We start from the raw sequence: 22081 nt of genomic DNA on the forward strand, positions 1-22081 counted from the left end.
ATAGATTCATTGGCCATAAGTGCATGGGTTTCTTTCTGGGCTCTCTATTCTGTTCCAGTGATGGATGTTTTTGTGCCGGTACCATACTGTTTTGATTACTGTAGGTTTGTAGCACAGTCTGAAGCCAGGGAGCATGATTCCTCCAGTTGTGTTCTTCCTTCTCAAGACTGTTTTAGCTATTCAGGATCTTTTGTGTTTCCATACAAACTTTAAAATTATTTGTTCTAGGTCTGTGGAAAATGCCCTTGATATGTTGATACAGACTGCATTGAATGCGTAGATGTCCTTGGGTATGATGGTCATTTTAACAATATTAATTCTTCCAATCCGTGACCATGGTATATCTTTCCAGCCGTTTGTGTCATCTTTCATTTCTTTTATGAGAGTCATATAGTTTCCTGGGTACAGGTCTTTTACCTCCTTAGGCAGGTTTATTCTTATGTATTTTATTCTTTTTTATGCGATTGTAAATGGGATTGTTTCCTTAATTTCTCTTTCTGATAGTTCACTGTGAGTGTATAGAAATACAAAATTTATATATAGAAATCTATTGTATCCTGCAAATTTACCAAGTTCATGTTTGAGCTCGAATAGTTTTTTGATGGCGTCTTTCAGATTTTCTATGTATCATGCCATCTGCAAACAGTGACAGTTTTACTTTTTCCTTTCCATTTTGGAGTCCTTTTATTTATTTATTTTTTCTTGTCTGATTGCTGTGGCTAGGACTTCCAAAACTCTGTTCAATAAAAGTGGTGAGAGTGGGCATCCTTGTCTTGTTCCTGATCTTAGGGGAAATGCTTTCAGCTTTTCACCATTGAGTATGTTAGCTATGGGCTTGTCATATATGGCCTTTATTATGTTGAGGTATGTTCCCTGTATGCCCACTTTCTGGAGAGCTTTTACCATGAATGGATATTGAATTTTTTCAAAAGCTTTTTCTGCATCTATTGAGATGACCGTATGGTTTTTAGTCTTCAGTTTGTTACTGTGATGATAGGAGACCTAAGACAGCTACAGAGGCTAAGTGACCTTTCCTTCCCTGAATGGGTAGGTATCCTTGTTCTGCCTTCTAATTGAGTTAGTATCTGAGTAAAGAACTGCCAGGTGTCATTTAGTCCACAATACACTGCTGTGGCAATATAGAAATGAATTTGCCTAAGTCATTTGGCTTTTCTCAATTATAGTAAATGAATATACTGAATGAATACTTCAACTTAAGGAAATGTTCTTAAAAATATATTAATGTAGGCAACTTCAGTGGAGAACTGAAATCAAAACAAAACATTCAGGTAAAGGGTTGAAATAAAAGTACACTCAGTTGTATCCAGTTTCCTCTTGTAAATCTCTCTTTTTAATTTGAGTGGACAGTCACTTGAGAATATCTGACTTGGGGCTAAGGAAATCTAAGCCTTCTTGGCCACACTGTATTCTCTTATGTCATTTACTAAAGACACCAGTTGGGTTGCTGAAAAAAGCGTGGGAAAAATCAATCCCTCACATCCAAAGGGCGGCTCTTGAAAATATGTGTGTTGTTGTAGTTATTTTGCTCTTCTGGCCTCAGAAGTTCTAATCTTAACCTTAGCCCCTCATGGAGAGAGACTTTGTAAACCAATTCCCACATGACTCATTATGTGACTGTTGAAAAAGAGAAACCTAGCTCTTTTCCTGTGCTTTCAACCAGTTATCTTCTTCAAAAATCTGTTTGGATTGTTATACCTTAATCTTGCCTGGCAAGGGACTTATGGGAAGGTTCTTATTGTTTGAAAGTTTGGTGCCAGTATCTGCAAAGAAAGAAGAAAGATGTGTTTATCAAACATCCCAATAGTGAAGGTGTGTGAAAGCAACTTTTGAAAAAGTTAATCTGTCAGAGTTTAGCCGTATTATTACATTTTATTTTATTCATTGAAAATAAATAATTATCAATGAATCCTTTCTAGATTTTCTAGTTTCCCAAAGTTCCCTGTATTCACATTCTAAGAGGAAAAACGGTATTTTAAGTCACTGCTCTCCACCTTATATTATTTACAATCACTCCTCGTGACCTCTTCCTTCCAGGAAACTTGATCCTGAGAAGTGTCCTTTGTTTGTCTTTGTGGAATAAGTGATGAGGATGCATCCTGGAGACCTGTGAGATGTTTAACTTGTGGCATAATGAAACTAGGATGGAGAGTTCTGGAAAGATCTGGAAAGGTGGCTGGTAGAGTGTGGCCAGATGTGGTGGGAGAAGAGAGACGTACAGAGAGAGGGAGAGGAAATTTTCAGAGGGAGAAAATGAAACAAATAATTAAATAAGTTTTGTTGTGTGGTGTGGGACGCAAGCCTTTCTCTCCCCCTTTCCTTCACAATGTCTTTGTTAAAGACTGTGTTTTTCATTAGTTTTACTAAGATAGGATTTGCCGTTTTGTTTGGATACTGAGAATGGACCCATGGAAACAGTTACATTTGGGTTATCTCTGACTGTCTTTAATGAAGAACATAAATATTGGCCACACTATCTATGCACATGCTATCACCATGCCTTTTTTGTTCTCTGTTCATATATCTAAGTCCTCTTCTTTCTTTAAGGTCAATCTCAAATCTCATCTGAAATGTACATTTATTGATAGATTCAACCCATAATGAACTGTCCCTTCTTTGTCCTCCTTAGGCTCTGATTATTTACAAAAACTCATTTTTGAACTTAGAAACTGTCCAATATGATATATTAGTTATTTCACCAGCATATGTTATATCCTCAACACAATTATACGCTTTTGTGGGGCTGGGATCATACATTCTGTAATTTTTCTCAGTTCTTACACTTACTTTGATAAAAAGCGCATTCATTCATCTAAACATCATTTATTGGGTGTTAATTAAATATCTCAACTCAGTAAATATTGTTTGAATGAATGCATGCATGAATGAGGGAGTGTGCAGTAGGTAGCCTAATGTACCGCCCAATGTGAGAAAACCAAAAACATAAACACAAAAGCAAGCCAAAAAGTGGACCAGGACTTTCTGTAAAATATCCTGCTTTTTGTTGGATGATGCCATGAAAATCAAGCTGCTCCTGAAAGGTCTTAATAGCTGACCAAGAATAGTAAACAATTGAAATTCTCTCAGGCTTCTTCAACCCTATCACTGGACACATTTATACCTCTCAGGAGTGGTATTAAAAGAAGAGATTAATAAAGCTTTTATAGATGAGTTGATAAATCTCTAAATATTTAAGTCTTCATTGCCTGCTAGGTTTTCTCTATTTTGGGTTTCCAAAAGATTTCAATAAACCACAGGATATTTAAAAATTAAAATAATTAAAAATTAGGATAATTAAATATTAGACATTATCTTTCTTACCTTGATGTTTTTTGATGGTAAACACCTTTTTATTGTCTCCATAGTGCTGCCTAGTTTCCACCAGTACAGTGCTTAAGTGAATTTTGCTCTGGATGTTGAATATTACTTAAATAACTAAAGTAACTTCCTCAGAATTATTATTCTATTCTGGTTAGGATACTATCTGCTCTGGTTTGTTAAAATTTCCCTTTAGAGTGGTTTTAATTTTGTTTCTGATAGGGTCCTAGGATTTATTGCCACACCCATCCTGCATCTGTTTTTCTTTGAATTACTCTCCTTGCAGTTTCTGATTCATACAGGGCCTTACAGGTTAGTGACAACCTGGCCATTACAACGCTGGGAAGGAGAGGCCTACTTTTCAGAGGTGTTGATGTTTTCTGTACCTGAAGGTTTTCAAGAGATATCAATCTTCCTCACCACCGCCCTTGGCCCTCTTAATGGACTAAGCAGTTCCTCATGAAATTTCTGTAGGATATCTGTACCAACTTCTCAATATTGTTCCATCCTGAGTCTATAAATTCCTGGCCTCAAGGTAATGTTAGATTTCTAGCTCCAGCCCCTATGTACATAAGGCCTATACTAAGGAACGGAACCCACAGACATCAGTCCGCTCTTCTTTCTCTGGATTTAATTTCTCTGTTACTTTCTGAAACATGCAGGTGTTCCTTTCTTTCTTTTAATCTCAGCTATGTCCTTTTAACTTTTTCAAAATTGACCCAGAATTTACGTGTGTCTCCAGTAAGAGTACATTAAATTGAGCTTAGTCTGCTATTCTACTGGCATATTTGAGATCCAGATAATTTGCTACTTCACTGGATTCAATGACCTGTATATTTCAGGCACCTAAAACTCACCATGTTCCAAATTTCCCTCCTTATAGTTAGTAATTTTCTTGAGAATCTGGATGACATAAAATGGAATAAAGTTAGTGAGTGGCCCAGGAATGCCTGAAAGTTTGTTTGTCAGAGTGGCCAGGGAAAGTTAAGCAAGGAAGAAAAGCAAATGAAAAACAGAATCCCATTATTATGGCTGAGTTTACTCCCAGGATTCCATGCAGAGCTCTCTGTAGAGCTGGGTTGGGTTATAACTTATGCCCAGAGCTGTACGTGGGGCTGACACCATCTCATGCCAAGCTCTCAGTTCTGGGCTAACGTCATCTCTTGTCCACTCTGTGGAGTGGAAACTTTGGAGGAATGGCCAATGTGTTCCGTGGTGTAGGAAGAGGGAAATTATGAATGTGACTTTCTAAATTGTGGAGGGACTAACCACTGTAAATGTGCCTTGAACTATGTTGTTTAATTTGACCAGTCAGATCAATGACTTCCCCTTGAATGAAATGCTGCTACGTATATGAGCAGAAAAACAAAACTGGTATAAGGAATAGATAGCTAGTGGGAAGCTTCCGCATAGCACAGGGAGATGCGCTCGGTGCTTTGTGACCACCTAGAGGGGTGGGAGGGAGGGAGATGCAAGAGGGAGGAGATATGGGGACATATGTATAACTGATTTACTTTGTTATAAAGCAGAAACTAACACACCATTGTAAAGCAATTATACTCCGATAAAGATGTTACAAAAAAAACTGGTATAAGGAGATGGAGAGACTGGGAGTCTTATTTTCCCACCAATTAACTTTGCCTCTGACCATGACCTTCCCTTTGAGTCTCCTAGACCTTGGGGATGATCGCAGCCCCTTGGGTTGGGTGACGGCAACCCCATCTTCACTAGAACCTCTATAGTTAACTTTGATTTTTCCCACTCCGTCTATCCATCCCATGTATGCAGTCAGACATTTGATCATGGACTTTTCCTGACAAAATATGCTTGAATATAACCATTTCTTTTCACTCCCACTGCTACTGCTATTGTCACTGCCTTAACTAGGGCTTTATCTTTAAGTTCTTTATATAAATATATAAATATCTATATATAAATATAATATACAAATAAATAAAATATAATATTAATTCTGATGATTTTAAAGTCTTTTCTTGATAAAGACTTTTCCTGATAAAGACACACAATATCTTATATAAATATTTTTGTATTATCTGTTCTTTTCTTAGAATTTTAGCCATATGATTCTATCTCTTGGTTTGTCTAGAACTTTTTGATTGAATGCTGGCTATTTTATTTGGCTTTTTTTGTTTTTCTCAGTGCAAACGTTGTTTTGCTTCAAAATATTTTATTCTACCTGGAAGTAGCAAATCTTCAAATTACAATTTTTTAAATGCTTTCAAATATCAATACTATAGGTGTCACAAAACCTAGAAAAATGACATTTAAAAATGAACTACTGCCAGATGTGTCTCTATAAAACTTTTCCCCCACTCTTTCAGCTATATATTCTTTAACTGCCTCCTCATACGACAGTTTATGTATTTTCGAAATAAAATTTTAAGAAATAAACTTTGTAGTTTTTAGACATAGATTTCTTGTAGCATGGTTGATTAGAATTTGCTTCTAGTTATTAATAGTTTAGAAAAGTTTATTTCAGCTTCACAATTTATTATTGATAATGTCACATTAATTTTCATTGTTAACTTTGAGAAAACCTCTATGGATTACTTCCTCATAAGTATTTACTATTATAAATGCATTACTGATTTCAGTACTGCTATAGGTTTGTGCATTACAGGGATTCTGATAAAATACTCATTCATACCATTCCATTGCACACATTGTTGATGGAGTATATTCATTCATTCATTCATTCATTCATTCATTTATTTATTTATTTTTGGCTGTGTTGGGTCTTCGTTGCTGTGCGCAGGCTTTCTCTACTTGCAGGGACTGGGGGCTACTCTTTGTTGCGGTGCACAGGCTTCTCATTGCGGTGGCTTCTCTTGTTGCAGAGCACGGGCGCTAGGCACGGAGGCTTCAGTAGTTGTGGCTCGCAGGCTCGATAGTCGTGGCTCACGGGCTCTAGAGCGCAGGTTCCGTAGTTGTGGCACACCGGCTTAGTTGCTCCGTGACATGTGGGATCTTCCCGGACCAGGGCTCGAACCCTTGTCCCCTGCATTGGCAGGTGGCTTCTTAACCACTGCGCCATCAGGGAAGCCCCTGGAGTATATTCTTGACAGAAGAAAATTTCCGTTTTGACTAAGCATTGATGAGAACTGAATCTTTGACTTATCTTTCACATGCCTGATGATTGAAATAATTTTCCACAGATTAGCTTCTGGTTTTGTACTTTTCAGTTCTTTTTTTCTTCTTCAAACGCACATGCTTTGAGAGCTGTGAAGTGCAAGACATGGCTATATTGTAAGGTGGTTTTTGTCCTTATGCTTCTGTGTCTTGTGCTAGGTCAAGTCAGTAGAGTAGTCAGTATGAGTACTGGAAGTTATTCCTGTAATGCGATAGTATATAGTCAATTACATATGGCGGTGTCTGAAAATCACATAATAGCCTCACTTAAAACATCTCCTTAGGGCTTCCCTGGTGGCGCAGTGGTTGAGAGTCCACCTGCCGACGCAGGGGACACAGGATCGTGTCCCGGTCCGGGAAGATCCCACATGCCGCGGAGCGGCTAGGCCCATGAGCCATGGCCGCTGAGCCTGTGCGTCCAGAGACTGTGCTCCACAACGGGAGAGGCCACAACAGTGAGAGGCCCGCGTACCACAGAATAAAGAAAATCTCCTTAGCCAGATTTCAAGAAAGCCTGTGGCCATTCCAATATGATCCAACATAGCGGAATATGATAGAAGGAAAATTGGCAAAGAAAGAGATGCTGGTCTTACCTGATGGAAGTTAAAATATCTCACTTTTGACAATTTTGCAAAAACTTATAATTCCATGAACTAATTTCTAGGGTTCTTCATAGGACCTAAAAAGGAACCCATAGAGTTGTGGAACAACAATAGAAGCTGCTGTGATAAGAAGCCCAGGCACCGCAACAAAGAGTAGCCCCCGCTCGCCACAACTAGAGAAAGTCTGCACGCAGCATTGAAGACCCAACGCAGCCAAAATAAAAATAAATAAATAAAGATAAATTTAATTTTAAAAAAGTAATACTCAGGTTTGAGGCATGAGAAGTATGATGAGGAGAAATTAGCTAATCCTTTCAGAACTTTTAAAATATCAAACTCAGTCTCTAAGATTTTAGCATTATGTACAACATTGGTTACTTATTAGTGGTTTGGGAAGGCCAATTTAAGATTTTCTGATCTTACTGTATTGAAATTCACGGCCCTAATGTTTTCCACATTGACTATATGAATGATGAAGTAAAGTCAGTCATGTATTTCCTTTCCAACTGGACAGAAAACAAAATTTTAAAAAGTGTTTGGACTACTGACTTTTGATTTCTTCTAAGGCAAGTGTATAGGTAATTTTTATTCCCTGATTAGGAGAAAAATGGTGGAAGAGGGCAGGGTTAAGAATTAAGATTTCAAGAGCGTGAGAGGTAGATGGCCAACCAGAGTTCCTAAGTTTCAGTGCGTGTAACTGTTGCCGCCGCTTAAGCCTGCCAAAGCAGTGGTATGGCTGCTGCCCTCATATTTGCTACCTCTAGAAACGTTCTTGCCAGTAGTGGCAGCAGCGGGACTCAATTACCCCCTTTCCTCACTCTCTCCAGAAGCTCCAGATGGCGTCTTCTGTGGGCAACGTGGCCGACAGCACAGAACCAACGAAACGTATGCTTTCCTTCCAAGGGTTAGCTGAGTTGGTACATCGAGAGTATCAGGCAGGAGATTTTGAGGCAGCTGAGAGACACTGCATGCAGCTGTGGAGACAAGAGCCAGACAATACTGGAGTACTTTTATTACTTTCATCTCTACACTTCCAGTGTCGAAGGCTGGACAGATCTGCCCACTTTAGTACTCTGGCAGTTAAACAGAACCCTCTTCTGGCAGAAGCCTATTCGAATTTGGGGAATGTGTACAAGGAAAGAGGGCAGTTGCAGGAGGCAATTGAGCATTACCGGCAGGCATTGCATCTCAAACCAGATTTCATCGATGGTTATATTAACCTGGCAGCCGCTTTGGTAGCAGCAGGCGACATGGAAGGGGCAGTACAAGCTTACGTCTCTGCTCTTCAGTGCAATCCTGATTTGTACTGTGTTCGCAGTGACCTGGGGAACCTGCTCAAAGCCCTGGGTCGCTTGGAAGGAGCCAAGGCATGTTATTTGAAAGCAATGGAGACGCAACCGAACTTTGCAGTAGCTTGGAGTAATCTTGGCTGTGTTTTCAATGCACAAGGGGAGATTTGGCTTGCCATTCATCACTTTGAAAAGGCTGTCACGCTTGACCCCAATTTTCTGGATGCTTATATCAATTTAGGAAATGTCTTGAAAGAGGCACGGATTTTTGACAGAGCTGTGGCAGCTTACCTTTGTGCCCTAAGCTTGAGCCCAAATCATGCAGTGGTACATGCCAACCTGGCTTGTGTATACTATGAGCAAGGCCTGATGGATCTGGCAGTAGACACCTACAGGCGAGCTATTGAATTGCAACCACATTTCCCTGATGCTTACTGCAACCTAGCCAACGCTCTGGAAGAGAAGGGCAGTGTTGCCGAAGCAGAAGAGTGTTATAATACAGCTCTGCGGCTGTGTCCCACCCATGCAGACTCTCTGAATAACCTAGCCAATATCAAAGGAGACCAGGGAAACTTTGAAGAGGCAGTTCGCTTGTATTGTAAAGCATTAGAAGTCTTCCCAGAGTTTGCTGTTGCCCATTCAAATTTAGCAAGTGTATTGCAGCAGCAGGGAAAACTGCAGGAAGCTCTGATGCATTATAAGGAGGCTGTTCGAATCAGTCCTACCTTTGCTGATGCCTACTGTAACATGGGAGACACTCTAAAGGAGATGCAGGATGTTCAGGGAGCCTTGCAGTGTTATACTCGTGCCATTCAGATTAACCCTGCACTTGCGGATGCCCACAGCAATCTGGCTTCCATTCACAAGTATTCAGGGAATATTCCAGAAGCAATTGCTTCTTATCGCACTGCTCTGAAGCTTGAACCTGATTTTCCTGACGCTTATTGTGATTTGGCTCATTGCCTGCAGATTGTCTGTGATTGGACAGACTATGATGAGCGAATGAAGAAGTTGGTCAGCATTGTGGCTGACCAGCTGGAGAAGAATAGGTTGCCTTCTGTGCAGCCTCATCATAGTATGCTCTATCCTCTTTCTCATGGCTTCAGGAAGGCTATTGCTGAGAGCCATGGGAACCTCTGCTTGGATGAGATCAGTGTCCTTCATAAACCACCGTACGAACATCCAAAAGACTTGAAGCTCAGTGATGGTCGACTGCGTGTAGGATACGTGAGTTCTGACTTTGGGAATCATCCTACTTCTCATCTTATGCAGTCTATTCCAGGCATGCACAATCCTGATAAATTTGAGGTATTCTGTTATGCCCTGAGCCCAGATGATGGCACAAACTTCCGAGCGAAGGTGATGGCAGAAGCCCATCATTTCATTGATCTTTCTCAGATTCCATGCAATGGGAAAGCAGCTGATCGCATCCATCAAGACGGTATACACATCCTTGTAAATATGAATGGTTATACCAGGGGTGCTCGAAATGAACTCTTTGCTCTCAGGCCAGCTCCTATTCAGGCAATGTGGCTGGGCTACCCTGGGACCAGTGGCGTGCTTTTCATGGATTATATCATCACTGATCAGGAAACTTCACCTGCTGAAGTTGCTGAGCAGTATTCTGAGAAACTGGCTTATATGCCCCATACTTTCTTTATTGGTGATCATGCTAATATGTTCCCTCACCTGAAGAAGAAGGCAGTCATCGATTTTAAGTCCAATGGGCACATTTATGACAATCGGGTTGTGCTGAATGGCATCGACCTCAAAGCATTTCTTGATAGTCTCCCAGATGTGCAGATTGTCAAGATGAAATGTCCTGATGGAGGAGACAACGCAGACAGCAGTAATACGGCTCTTAATATGCCTGTCATTCCTATGAATACTATTGCAGAGGCAGTTATTGAAATGATTAACAGAGGACAAATTCAGATAACAATTAATGGATTCAGTCTTAGCAATGGACTGGCAACTACCCAGATCAACATTAAGGCTGCCACTGGAGAGGAGGTTCCCCGTACCATTATTGTAACCACACGTTCTCAGTACGGGTTACCGGAAGATGCCATTGTGTACTGTAACTTCAATCAGTTATATAAAATTGACCCATCTACTTTGCAGATGTGGGCAAATATTCTGAAGCGTGTTCCCAATAGTGTGCTGTGGCTGTTGCGTTTTCCAGCAGTAGGAGAACCTAATATTCAACAGTATGCACAAAATATGGGCCTTCCCCAGAACCGTATCATTTTTTCACCTGTTGCTCCTAAAGAGGAACATGTTCGGAGAGGCCAGCTGGCTGATGTCTGCTTGGACACTCCACTCTGTAATGGACACACCACAGGGATGGATGTCCTTTGGTCAGGGACACCCGTGGTGACTATGCCAGGAGAGACTCTTGCTTCCCGAGTTGCAGCTTCCCAGCTCACTTGTTTAGGCTGTCTTGAGCTTATTGCTCAAAATAGACAAGAATATGAAGACATAGCTGTGAAACTGGGAACTGATCTAGAATACCTGAAGAAAATTCGTGGCAAAGTCTGGAAGCAGAGAACATCTAGCCCTCTGTTCAACACCAAACAATACACAGTGGACCTAGAGCGGCTCTATCTACAGATGTGGGAGCATTACGCAGCTGGCAACAAACCTGATCACATGATTAAGCCTGTTGAAGTCACTGAGTCGGCCTAAATAATGACTGTGTGCACAGGAGAATTACCCTGTACCTGAGCCTCAACCTTCTGGGGGAAAGGGAACTACTTTTTCCTTATCTGTACAATACCATGCTGCAGATGGGTGACAGACAATGATAAGAAATAGCACAGCCAGACTTGCTTCCTGCATGATCATGATCACGATAGGGAGAGACACAAGAGATGGGAAACTGCTGTTCCACAAGGAGTCTCCATAGAATTTTGCAGCAGCCAGGTGTCTGGAAGGTCTGGAAGGTAAGTCTGGAAGGTCTGATCTCCCTTGGTCTTCCATGGGATGGATGGTTAGTGTGGAAGGGAGATAGAGATTGCCCAGCCGTTTTGTGATTATCATGGATTGATTGAGTCTTCTGAATTAATATTTTTCTTTATATTTTGGGTATTGGAGCTTTTAAAAATGTTTGGTTTCAGGTATTTGTATTCATGTGAAGTGTGTACGATTCTCTTGAGATAAGCTTTTAAGCTAAAATATTCCTTGTTTTAGTTTCTGAACTCGACAGATAAATGGGGACTTTGCTGGTATAGTCTTTTTATAGGTTTTGTAAACCACTTGAGCCTATATCAGTCATTTTAGTGTCTGACATAATGTTCGGAACTATCAGTGCTTTGTTGGTTTATAGATGATGGCTTAAATTCTTTTCCTGGTCCGTTTCCTTCTTCCCTTCCCCCTACTTTAAAAATTCTCCTGTAACTTGGCTAACAAAAAACCAAGTCTGATTCAAAACCTCCCAGAGTGTTTCTCTTAACCGCATCATCTGGTGCCAAATGAAGATTCTTAGGAGTGATTATTAATTCTGAAGGGCACAGTTGTGGTACTGTCACTGATGATAATAATAATGGATTTTTGGCCTAGAGTTTTGACCTATTTCACCAGTGTTTTACCGTTGACTGCCCCTCTATGCTGCTTCCAAAAGTCATAGTGTGTGTTAAGATTTTTACTTTCATTTCTAATGTTTGTTTGTTTTTTTTAGTGAGTCCTGTTCTACCTTTTTCTTTCAGCAGAAATGAAATCCCAGGTAAGTATAAGTATTCAAATATTTGATCAGTAAGTAAGTCACAGTTATCTCCAGTACATTAAATAACTTTCATCAAAAAACATGTTATAGGTAAAAAGCTCTGAAGGACCAGCTATGTATATGATAATTATGTTTCAGACCTTCTAGGGTATTATATATAATAACTTGTCTTCTGGACGTGGTCTTGAAGTCTTTGTGGATTCAGTCTCAGTAGTAGCGAACTGCACTGCTACTTGGTTTGGAGTACAAATTAGACTTTAGCCCTCCTGGAGGTTGAGTTTTTGGTATTGAAAACCATAGGAATGAAATTATTGTATTTCAACAAAGGATCGAGGGCTTGAGGCTTAAACAAGGCAACATACGTGTGGGAAGCAGTCAGCCTTGAGGGCAGGTAAGGACATGCCAGGCATGCGGCCGCTGCTCGAAGGGACTGTCCCTACTTGTTCCCCTCCTTGTTCCATTCCATGGGAGATAAATCACCAGAGCCCAGAGATCAGAAAGAATGTAAAATGAGACAAGCAAAGCTGTCTCCCCCCTGCACATGCAGGTTATTTTTGATGCTTCTGGGTTTATGGGTTTCCTCCCAGGGAAGTTAACCTTGAGCCGAGACAGTCTGTAGATAATGTAAACCACCATCTGGCAACCTTCCGATTTCTAGTCTATATAATCTGCAACTGTAGCATAATAAAATTTGCCTTGCAACCATCAGTTGTCTTGGTCCTTCTGACCCCATCCGTCGGTGCTACTTCAGTTCCTTACCCCTTCCCTTCTGACCCTGGGCGGTGAGATCCTCTTTCTCCGGCTGGTCCGCGGCAAGTGGCACTCGAACAGGGACCTGAAGCGTGAAGGCAATTAAAAGAAAAAGAAAGTGCAGGTAAGAGAACACTTAGGCAAAATATGTGTGGCCACCAGTAAAAGTGAAACGAATAGAGGCATAAGGCAATAGTCAGAAGTAAAATAAGATGAGGCAAAAGGGCTCAAAGATGTATGAATTATTTGCTCAGGTTTTACTTTTGATGCTTAGGGCTCGGGGTAATAAAGTTTCTGAACTTTATTGTTGACTGAATTTTTACAGCATATCCATGGTGTATCTCCCTGGTTTCCTGATGGCGGCTCTGTTGACATAGAAATCTGGCAGAAAGTTGGAGAAGATGTAAAAAATTATTACGAGTCTCGAGGGCCTACTCATACTCCTGTTGTTACATATAGTTTGTGGAATCTGATAAAAATATGTTTAGATTCTTCTCATGATAGTGTTGATTTGAATGTAAAGTCAGAAAAACATAAGCCTCTGACAGAAGGAGAGACTGTATTATCAACTACTGTGTCGCCACTTCCTAAACCGAAAGAGCTAATTAATTTAAATAGTTTAGATGAAGAGGAACATTTTGACTTAACAGATGAGGCTTGTAAACATAAAAGAGAGAAATATCCTGAGGATGATTTTCTAATGGCTGGTAAGTCAGTGAAAAAGCTGCAGGTTAATAAGGACTGTCTTCCTCAAAAATCTACGTCTGTAAAAATGCTCAGTCCCTTGCAGCGCGCTGTACAAGGAGCAATAAAACGAGGAGAAGATCCTATTTTCTGTTGTCCCGTCATAGAAAGACCTGATCCTAATAATCCTCAACAAGCTACTAGGGAGCATCAGGCTCTCCCTTTGAAAGTTTTGAAAGATTGAAAATCTGCCTGTGCTCAATATGGGCCCACTGCTCCTTTTACTACTGCTATGGTTGACAGGAGAAGCTCTTCCCCCCGCTGATTGGAAGTCTATTGCACGAGCTTGTTTAAATGGTGGAGATTATTTAATATGGAAGTTTGATTTTTATGAACGGGCTGCTGAACAAGCAGAAAAGAATGCTGCCCATAATATTCCAGTTGATTATCATATGCTGATTGGGGAAGGACAATATCTTTCTTTACAAGATCAATTAACTTATCCCTTTGTTGCTTATCCTCAAATAAATCATTTGGCATTACAAGCCTGGAGGAAATGTCCTTCTACACACAAAACTGAAGATCTTTCAAAACTTAGACAGGGACCTGATGAACCATATGCTGATTTTGTAGATAGGTTGTCACAGGCGGTGGGGAGACTCATTGTGGACGGACTCACTGGTACAATTGTAGTTAAGCAACTTGCTTTTGAAAATGCTAATAATGCGTGTCAGGCTGCGATTCGACCTTGGAGAAAACGGGGAACATTGGAGGATTATATTCGCCTTTGTGCAGACATTGGGCCTACTTATATACAGGGTGCTGCTGTGGCTGCAGCATTAACTAAAGTGGGGTTTAAAAACAATCAAAAGAAAACAAAGACTTGTTTTAAATGCGGAAAGGCAGGTCCTTTTGCTAGAGAATGTAGGTCTTTTAATTCTAACCCTAGTCCTTCCTTCCCTACTCAAAAACCTCCAGATGGTCAGAAAATCCCTGGCTTATGCCCTAAATGCAATAGGGGAAAACATTGGGCACAAGATTGTTGCTCAGTGGCCCACAAGGATGGGCCACCACTGTCGGGAAACTCTTCCCAGGGCCTTCCCCGGCCCCAACAAATAATAAGCGCAATGTCTGTGTATCCTCCTCAAATTATCAATCAGACATTAACCAAAAACAAAAACATACAATATCCTCGCTCTCCAGAGCAACACCAGGAAGCGCAGGACTGGAGCTCAGTACCTCCGCCCGATATGTATTAACTCCTGAAATGGGTCCTCAGGCCCTCTCTACGGGCATCTGTGGACCTTTACCCACAAGGGTTTGATGGGACTATTATTGGGAAGAAGTAGTGTCACCATGAAAGGTTTAACTGTTATGCCAGGAGTCATAGATTCTGACTACGAAGGAGAAATAAAAGTCATGGCACAAACTATTAAAAATATAATAACTATCTCTCCTGGTGATAAAATTGCACAATTGCTACTTTTGCCCTTTGTACCTCATGGACAAATTTTCCAACATCGAAAGAGAGAAACAAAGGCTTTTGGATCGTCTAATGCTGCCTACTGGATTCAGAAGATAGGGAAAGAACGTCCAGAAATGAAATGAACCATTAATGGAAAGGTTTTTTCAGGTTTGTTAGACACTGGAGCTGATGTCTCTGTTATGACGCAGGTACACTGGCCTAAACGTTGGCCCATTAGTCCTACTATTACAGAACTTCACGGAATAGGACAAAGTTGTTCTCCTATGCAAAGCAGTCAGTTTTTTTTATGGCAAGATAGTGAGGGCCATTCAGGATATTTCCAGCCTTATGTTTTGCCTGGGCTGCCTTTAAACCTCTGGGGCCGAGATATATTAAAAGAAATGGGAGTATTACTTTATAGTCCAAACTCTCAAGTCTCTAATATGATGTTGGATCAAGGATTTCTTCCCACAAAAGGGCTGGGAACAAATCAACAAGGAACTGTCTGTCCTATTGATGTGAAAATAAAAAATGATAGACAAGGTTTGGGTTTTTCTTAGGGGCCTTGGATTCTCCACTCACTGCTGATCCAATTACTTGGCTGACTGATGACCCTGTATGGGTGGACCGATGGCCCCTCACAAAGGAGAAATGAGAAGCTCCAGAGCAATTAGTACTGGAACAATTAGGGCATTTAGAAATTTCCAGTAGTCCTTGGAATACTCCTATTTTTATTATCAAGAAAAAATCTGGAAAATATAGGTTATTACAGGATCTAAGAGCTGTTAATAAAACTATGCTAATAATGGGAGCTCTTCAACCAGGCCTACCCTCTCCAACAGCCATACCACACAATTATCATCTTTTAGTTGTAGATTTAAAAGATTGTTTTTTCACTATTCCTTTGTTTCCTGAAGATAGAAAACATTTTGCTTTTAGCTTGCCTGCCTTAATTTTTAAGGAACCCATGAGGAGATTTCAATGGAAAGTATTGCCTCAGGGCATGGCAAATAGTCCTACATTATGCCAAAAATATGTGGCTCAGGCCTTGACTCCTGTGAGAAAAAGGTTTCCATCATTATATCGCATACATTATATGGATGATATACTTTTAGCCACTGATAATATTTCTTTATTAGAGAGTGCGTTTCAATTTTTACAACAGTCCTTACAATCATTTGGCTTGGTCATTGCCTCAAGAAAACTTCAAAGACAATCTCCATTTTTATATTTGGGAAAATATATTGATAACACTACTATTAGGCCTCAAAAACTGCAAATTCGAGTTGATAATTTAAAAACATTAAATGCTTTTCAAAAATTACTTGGAGATATTAATTGGCTAAGGCCTGCCTTAAAACTTACTACTGCTCAATTACAGCCTTTGTTTGATATTCTTAAAGGTGACTCAGATCCTTCTTCTTCACGCTCTATGACTCCAGAAGGATTTCAAGCTTTACAAATAGTCAATAGATCTATCAGTTCTACACAATTAACTAGAATTCATACTCACCTTCCAATTTTCTTAATAATTTGTCCAACTCCTCATGTGCCTACTGCCATCTTATGGCAAACTGTTGGAATTATTGAATAGATTCATATGAAAACTACACCCTCTAAAGTTATTAACCCTTATTATGAACTTATTAGTAATTTAATAATGCAAGGTAGAACTAGATGCTTACAACCTATAAGTATAGAACCTTCTCAAATTATTATCCCTGATTCAGTTAGTCAACAGAATTGGCTTTTTCAACATAGTAATGAATGGGGTCTTGCTCTTGCAGGATTTTCAGGTACCTTGGAATGCCATTACCCTGCTGATAAATTGATCCAATTCAGCAAACTTAACTCATATCTTTCCTTCTATAATTAGGCAACAGCCTGTCCCTCATGTACCTTTGGTTTTTACGGACGGTTCTTCTTCAGGAGTGGCTACTGTAATCATTGACGACGGAACAAACCTCGTTAAAGAAACTTCCTTGACTTCAGCTCAACGTGTTGAACTGTATGCTGTCATTATGTCTTTTAAACATTTGCCTTCTATATCTTTTAATTTGTTTTCTGATAGTAAATATCTTATTAGCTTGTGATTTCTTCTGGAGACTGCGAGCATAGGACATACTAATGACCCTGAATTATCATCCTCTTTTCGTTTGCTTCAACAGCTTATTCGTTCCCATGATGGTCCTGTTGCAGGTCTGTATATCCGTGCTCATTCTAACTTGCCTGGTCCATTGACTAAACTTAATGCGACTGCAGATGTTTTAACTCGATCTAAACGTGATCTTTATCCTGTACATTTTCCTCCCAAGAATAGAGTTGAAGTTACTCCTCCTCCTCAATCTCTTTTCCCTAAAGCAGGACATGTCCCAATTTACCGTACTCCTCCTTTCCGTTCGTCATGCTGTCAAGAATGGCTAATATACTGCATTCATTATCTCCATACTCTTGATACTCATGGTCCATGTCCTGGACACCCTCATATTATGGTAAGTTATGATCAAACTGCTTCACAAGCAGCACAGCAGTTGCACGCTTTACACCGTCAGTCAGCGGCTACATTACACACACAATTTTCCCTTACTCGTGAAGCCGCCCCACAAATTGTTAAGCAGTGCCCACAATGCTTACCTCACCTTCCTGTTCCACATTATGTTGTTAATCCTCGTGGATTATTACCTAGACATTTATGGCAAATGGATGTTACTCATATCCCGTCTTTTGGGAAATTACAGTTTGTTCATGTCACTATCGATACTTATTCTGGTTTCCTCTGTGCTACAGCACAGACCGGAGAAGCTACTAAACATGTTATCACTCATTTATTACACTGTTTTGCTTTCATGAACCTTCCCAAAATTATTAAAACAGATAATGGGCCCGCTGCTTTCGCAACATTTTGTAATTCATTACAAAATTACCCATATTACAGGCATTCCATATAACCCTCAAGGACAAAATTACCCATATTACAGGCATTCCATATAACCCTCAAGTATTATAGAACGTGCAAATAGATCTTTAAAGCTAACTATTGAAAAAATAAAAAGGGGGGAATTGTATAGAACAACGCCACATAACCTTATAAATGATGCTCTGTTTATTTTAAATGTTCTCACTGTTGACAAATTTGGCTGCTCTGCAGGGGGAAGGTTGGTGGCTGAGCCAAGATTGGCCTCTCAATCTCCGGAGGTCCTCTGGAAAGATCCGTTAACCAGCACTTGGCGTGGTCCTGATCCTGTGTTGATTTGGGGACGTGGTCACGTGTGTATCTTTCCCAGATCAGCGCCTGGACCTTGCTGGCTTCCTGAACGCTTAGTCAAGCAAATAGATGGCTCGCCACAGCTCACCTAGTTCAGAAGATGAAGAAGCTCTGCATCTCTCCCGAAAATTTGACAGTGTTGATTCAGAAAAAGAAGAAGAGGAGACCACTTGCCAGGACGACTCAAAGGAGTGATGTTCCAACTTGGGGACAGATTAAACAACTGGTTTCATGAGCTCAAGAGTCAGTGAAACAACAGAATAATCCTGTTACACCTGTAACTTTATTTTTGGCTATGTTGGCAACCATTTCATGTGTTCCCTCTGTTAATGCAGCAACTTACTGGGCCTATGTACCTGATCCTTCACTATTACAACCCATATCTTGGTCTGAAGCAGAGTTTCCTGTATTTTACAATGATAAATGTTTATGGGCCTCTTATTGGGAATATAAAACAAATCAATATGTCTGTAAATTATACTAACTGGCTTAGTACCCATCCTGTCTGTCTTAGCCCATTGAATCTGGAAACTGGACGTGTAAAGGCTATTAGTTATGAGCATACAGATGTTTATGAGGGAACGGATCAATCAATTAGTTTGTCAGGCTCTCCAGGCATCCTTCGTTTTACAGGAACCAACATTACTCTTACATGCCCGGCTACCAGCTGACGAGAGTATCTTAAGGATACCATCATTTGGTATAAAATGGGCAACCTATTAATATTAGAGGTCAAATCTCATACACCTCACCACTTAGGGATTCCGCTATTACTATAGCCAAGGTTACAGGTGAAGATTCAGGAAATTATTTCTGTATGAAGCGTTTACTTGGAGGACAAGGGATACTTATAGCTGGACATAAGGTTACTATGCTTAACAGAAAATCAAAAAATCAATTGCCTCCCCTTATGACCGTTAACTTTCCTGGATCCAATTTTGAACGTTGCAATGCATCTTGGAATAAAAACCAAATATGGTGTACTATAGATTATACCACGGTGTCAATTCTTATCTCTTCTTTTCCCATCATAGATAGGTTTATCACATTTCAAAAGAACTGGGATATATGGAAACTAGTTCTAACTTATTCCAATACACCTGTTATAACTTGTGTTTCTCCTCCATATACACGTTTGTGTGGTTCTATTAACATTGGTAATTCTTCCAAAGGAGGATATAATATTAGCTGTGTTAATTGTATTTTTAGCAGTTGTATGTTCCCTTCTGCAGGAACGCAATCTGTGCTTATACTAAAGCAACCCATGTATGTTATGGTGCCTGTACATCTGAGAGAACCTTGGTATGAAGATACTGGAGTACAGGCATGGGTGGAAGTCTCTAAAGCCTTGCAGAGGAGACGCTTTCTTGGGTGGCTAATAGTAAGTTTACTTGCGTCGGCTGCTCTGTCTGCTACCGTGGCTACTGCCGGTCTTGCTCTTTCACAGAGTATTAATCATGCTCACTTTGCTAATCAGTTATCTCAACATAGCAGTCTTGCTTTATCTTTACAAAGTCACATATATTTACGGATTAATAACAAGTTAGATGAATTTAAAAACGCAATTTTGGGGGTTAGAGATCAGATGGCAGCATTAAAATTGAGGATGCGTTTAGCTTGTCATGCAAAGTATACATGGATGTGTGTTACTCCTTAAAAGTACAGTGACTGTATTTGGGAATGGGAAAAAGTAAAAATGCATCTGCTGAGTGTTTGGTCAGATAATAATATTAGTCTTGATCTTAAGAAATTAAATGCTGAAATTCAGGATATACAAAATACACATCTTGATGATGTTTCGCCAGAAGACGTAATTCAAACTTTACTGGATCATTTAAAGTGGTTAAACCCTCAGTCTTGGATTACTGGAAGGTTGTCAGGATTTATTACCCTGGCCATAATTTGCCTATTATTGATAATAATCTTCTCATGTCTGTTTCGTATCCTCATGCAACAGTACACTACTCTCGGCACTAAACTTCATGGAATTATTTTGCAGCAAAAGTTAAAAAATAAAAAAGGGGGACCTGTGGGAAGCAGTCAGCCTTGAGAGCAGGTAAGGACATGCCAGGCATGCGGCCGCTGCTCGAAGGGACTGTCCCTACTTGTTCCCCTCCTTGTTCCATTCCATGGGAGATAAATCACCAGGGCCCAGCGATCAGAAAGAATGTAAAATGAGACAAGCAAAGCTGTCTTTCCCCTGCACATGCAGGTTATTTTTGATGCTTCTGGGTTTATGGGTTTCCTCCCGGGGAAGTTAACCTTGAGCCGAGACAGTCTGTAGATAATGTAAACCACCATCTGGCAGCCTTCCTTTTTCTAGTCTATATAATCTGCAACTGTAGCGCAATAAAATTTGCCTTGCAACCATCAATTGTCTTGGTCCTTCTGACCCCATCCGTCGGTGCTACTTCAGTTCCTTACCCCTTCCCTTCTGACCCTGGGCAGTGAAATCCTCTTTGTCCGGCTGGTCCGCGGCACACATGAATATATGTTTTTGTCTTGCTGTACTGCACCTGTGCTGTCTAGTAACAGATATTTTGTCTGCTAGTAGTGTTCTAGATTATGTCTTTCCAAAGCGCTGAGGCAGTGCACCTATTCTGTAGTTGCAGCTGATGCCTGAATGTAGCCTAGCTGACAAATTATTGATTAATAAGAACTGGAATTTCTCAAAGATTTGTACTGTTAACCAAAATCTGAGCAAGGAGTCTCAAATGTAATTCTTAGCCAGAATTACATGTTAATGAACCATTTAACAGTGTGAATCAAGGAACATCAGTGTAAGGATTTCTTTTAATTTATTTTTTACCTGCTTGAGATATCAGTTAAAGTTTGCCAGCTTGGTTGCAGATGAACGGGCGTTTGAAGTTCACCAAACTACTTAATGTGGGATAGGATAATAGACTTCCAGCGCCCTCAAGGCTGTGACCTTGCAGCCATTTTACATAGCACATCCTCCTCCTATAGGGATGAACCTTTCCCTGGCCCGAAAAGTAGCAGCTCTGTTGAAGCTTTGCTTATTGTAACAGGATTTTGTTTCCAGGTTACATGTCTGTGGAAGACTTAATTCTGAGTAGAGATATAGATATTACTGAAAACTAATTGTTTTTTCTATTATACTCTGATTTATCAAGAAAGTAAAACATTTAAACTGTGCTACAGAAATTCAGAAGTTGTCTTGCAATCTTTAAACAATAAATGAATGAGTTGCCCTTAAAAAAAAAAGGATTAAGCAGTTAAGCTGTTGGTCCCACATCAGACAAATTTTCCTATACCTTCCATCAATATTGTTAACAGAGACTGTTATTTTATTAATCCTAAGATCCCGTGATTCTTTCTTCATGTTTCAGGGGACAGCAGGTGAGAGAGTGGATTTGTTAAGCTGGGTGGGTTTATCCTTCTTTTATGCGTTCATTCAATTTTATGTTCATTTACTTATTGTACACACATGGCAATAGAAGCTGCTAAAGCAATCATTGCTATTCTGCAAAACAACAAGGCAGAGAAGCAGATGTCTTATTTCTGAGATTTCTCCCCCCAGGATTATTATGATTAAAGATCCTTTCCCCCCACTCCCTGGAGAGGACAAGGGGCTGCTCGCTGGAGGTTTTTTAATGACTTGGGGAAAGGCTCAAATATCCCCCCATTATGGTAATCCACCCCAGGGGCAAACCACACAAGAATATTATGAATTTATTTTATTTTTCTATCCTTGCAAAGGTAATACTCAGCTCATTAGAATATGAAAACTATACTGTCAAATTTCAGAATTACATGGATGAAGAAAATCACCAAAGTGGCATCATATCACGTGTG

At 40.1% G+C, this 22081-nt stretch overlaps 2 protein-coding genes across 2 annotated transcripts in view; both read left to right on the top strand.

Annotated features, from left to right (window-relative positions):
* LOC132507802 (centrosomal protein of 78 kDa-like) overlaps nt 1–22081 on the top strand; it is a 106219-nt gene that overhangs the window by 36163 nt on the left and 47975 nt on the right. The gene's annotated exons all lie outside the window — the stretch shown is intronic.
* LOC132507801 (UDP-N-acetylglucosamine--peptide N-acetylglucosaminyltransferase 110 kDa subunit-like) lies at nt 7925–11489 on the top strand. The gene has a single exon (XM_060127435.1). The coding sequence runs from the start codon at nt 7925–7927 to the stop codon at nt 11063–11065; it is 3141 nt and encodes a 1046-aa protein (XP_059983418.1). The 3' UTR covers nt 11066–11489.

The sequence above is a fragment of the Lagenorhynchus albirostris genome, chromosome 17 (genome assembly GCF_949774975.1).
Source record: "Lagenorhynchus albirostris chromosome 17, mLagAlb1.1, whole genome shotgun sequence".
NCBI lineage: Eukaryota > Metazoa > Chordata > Mammalia > Artiodactyla > Delphinidae > Lagenorhynchus > Lagenorhynchus albirostris.

Excerpts from the sequence above, each read along its gene's own strand:
- LOC132507801 (XM_060127435.1), top strand. The coding sequence starts at position 7,925 with ATGGCGTCTTCTGTGGGCAACGTGGCCGACAGCACAGAACCAACGAAA.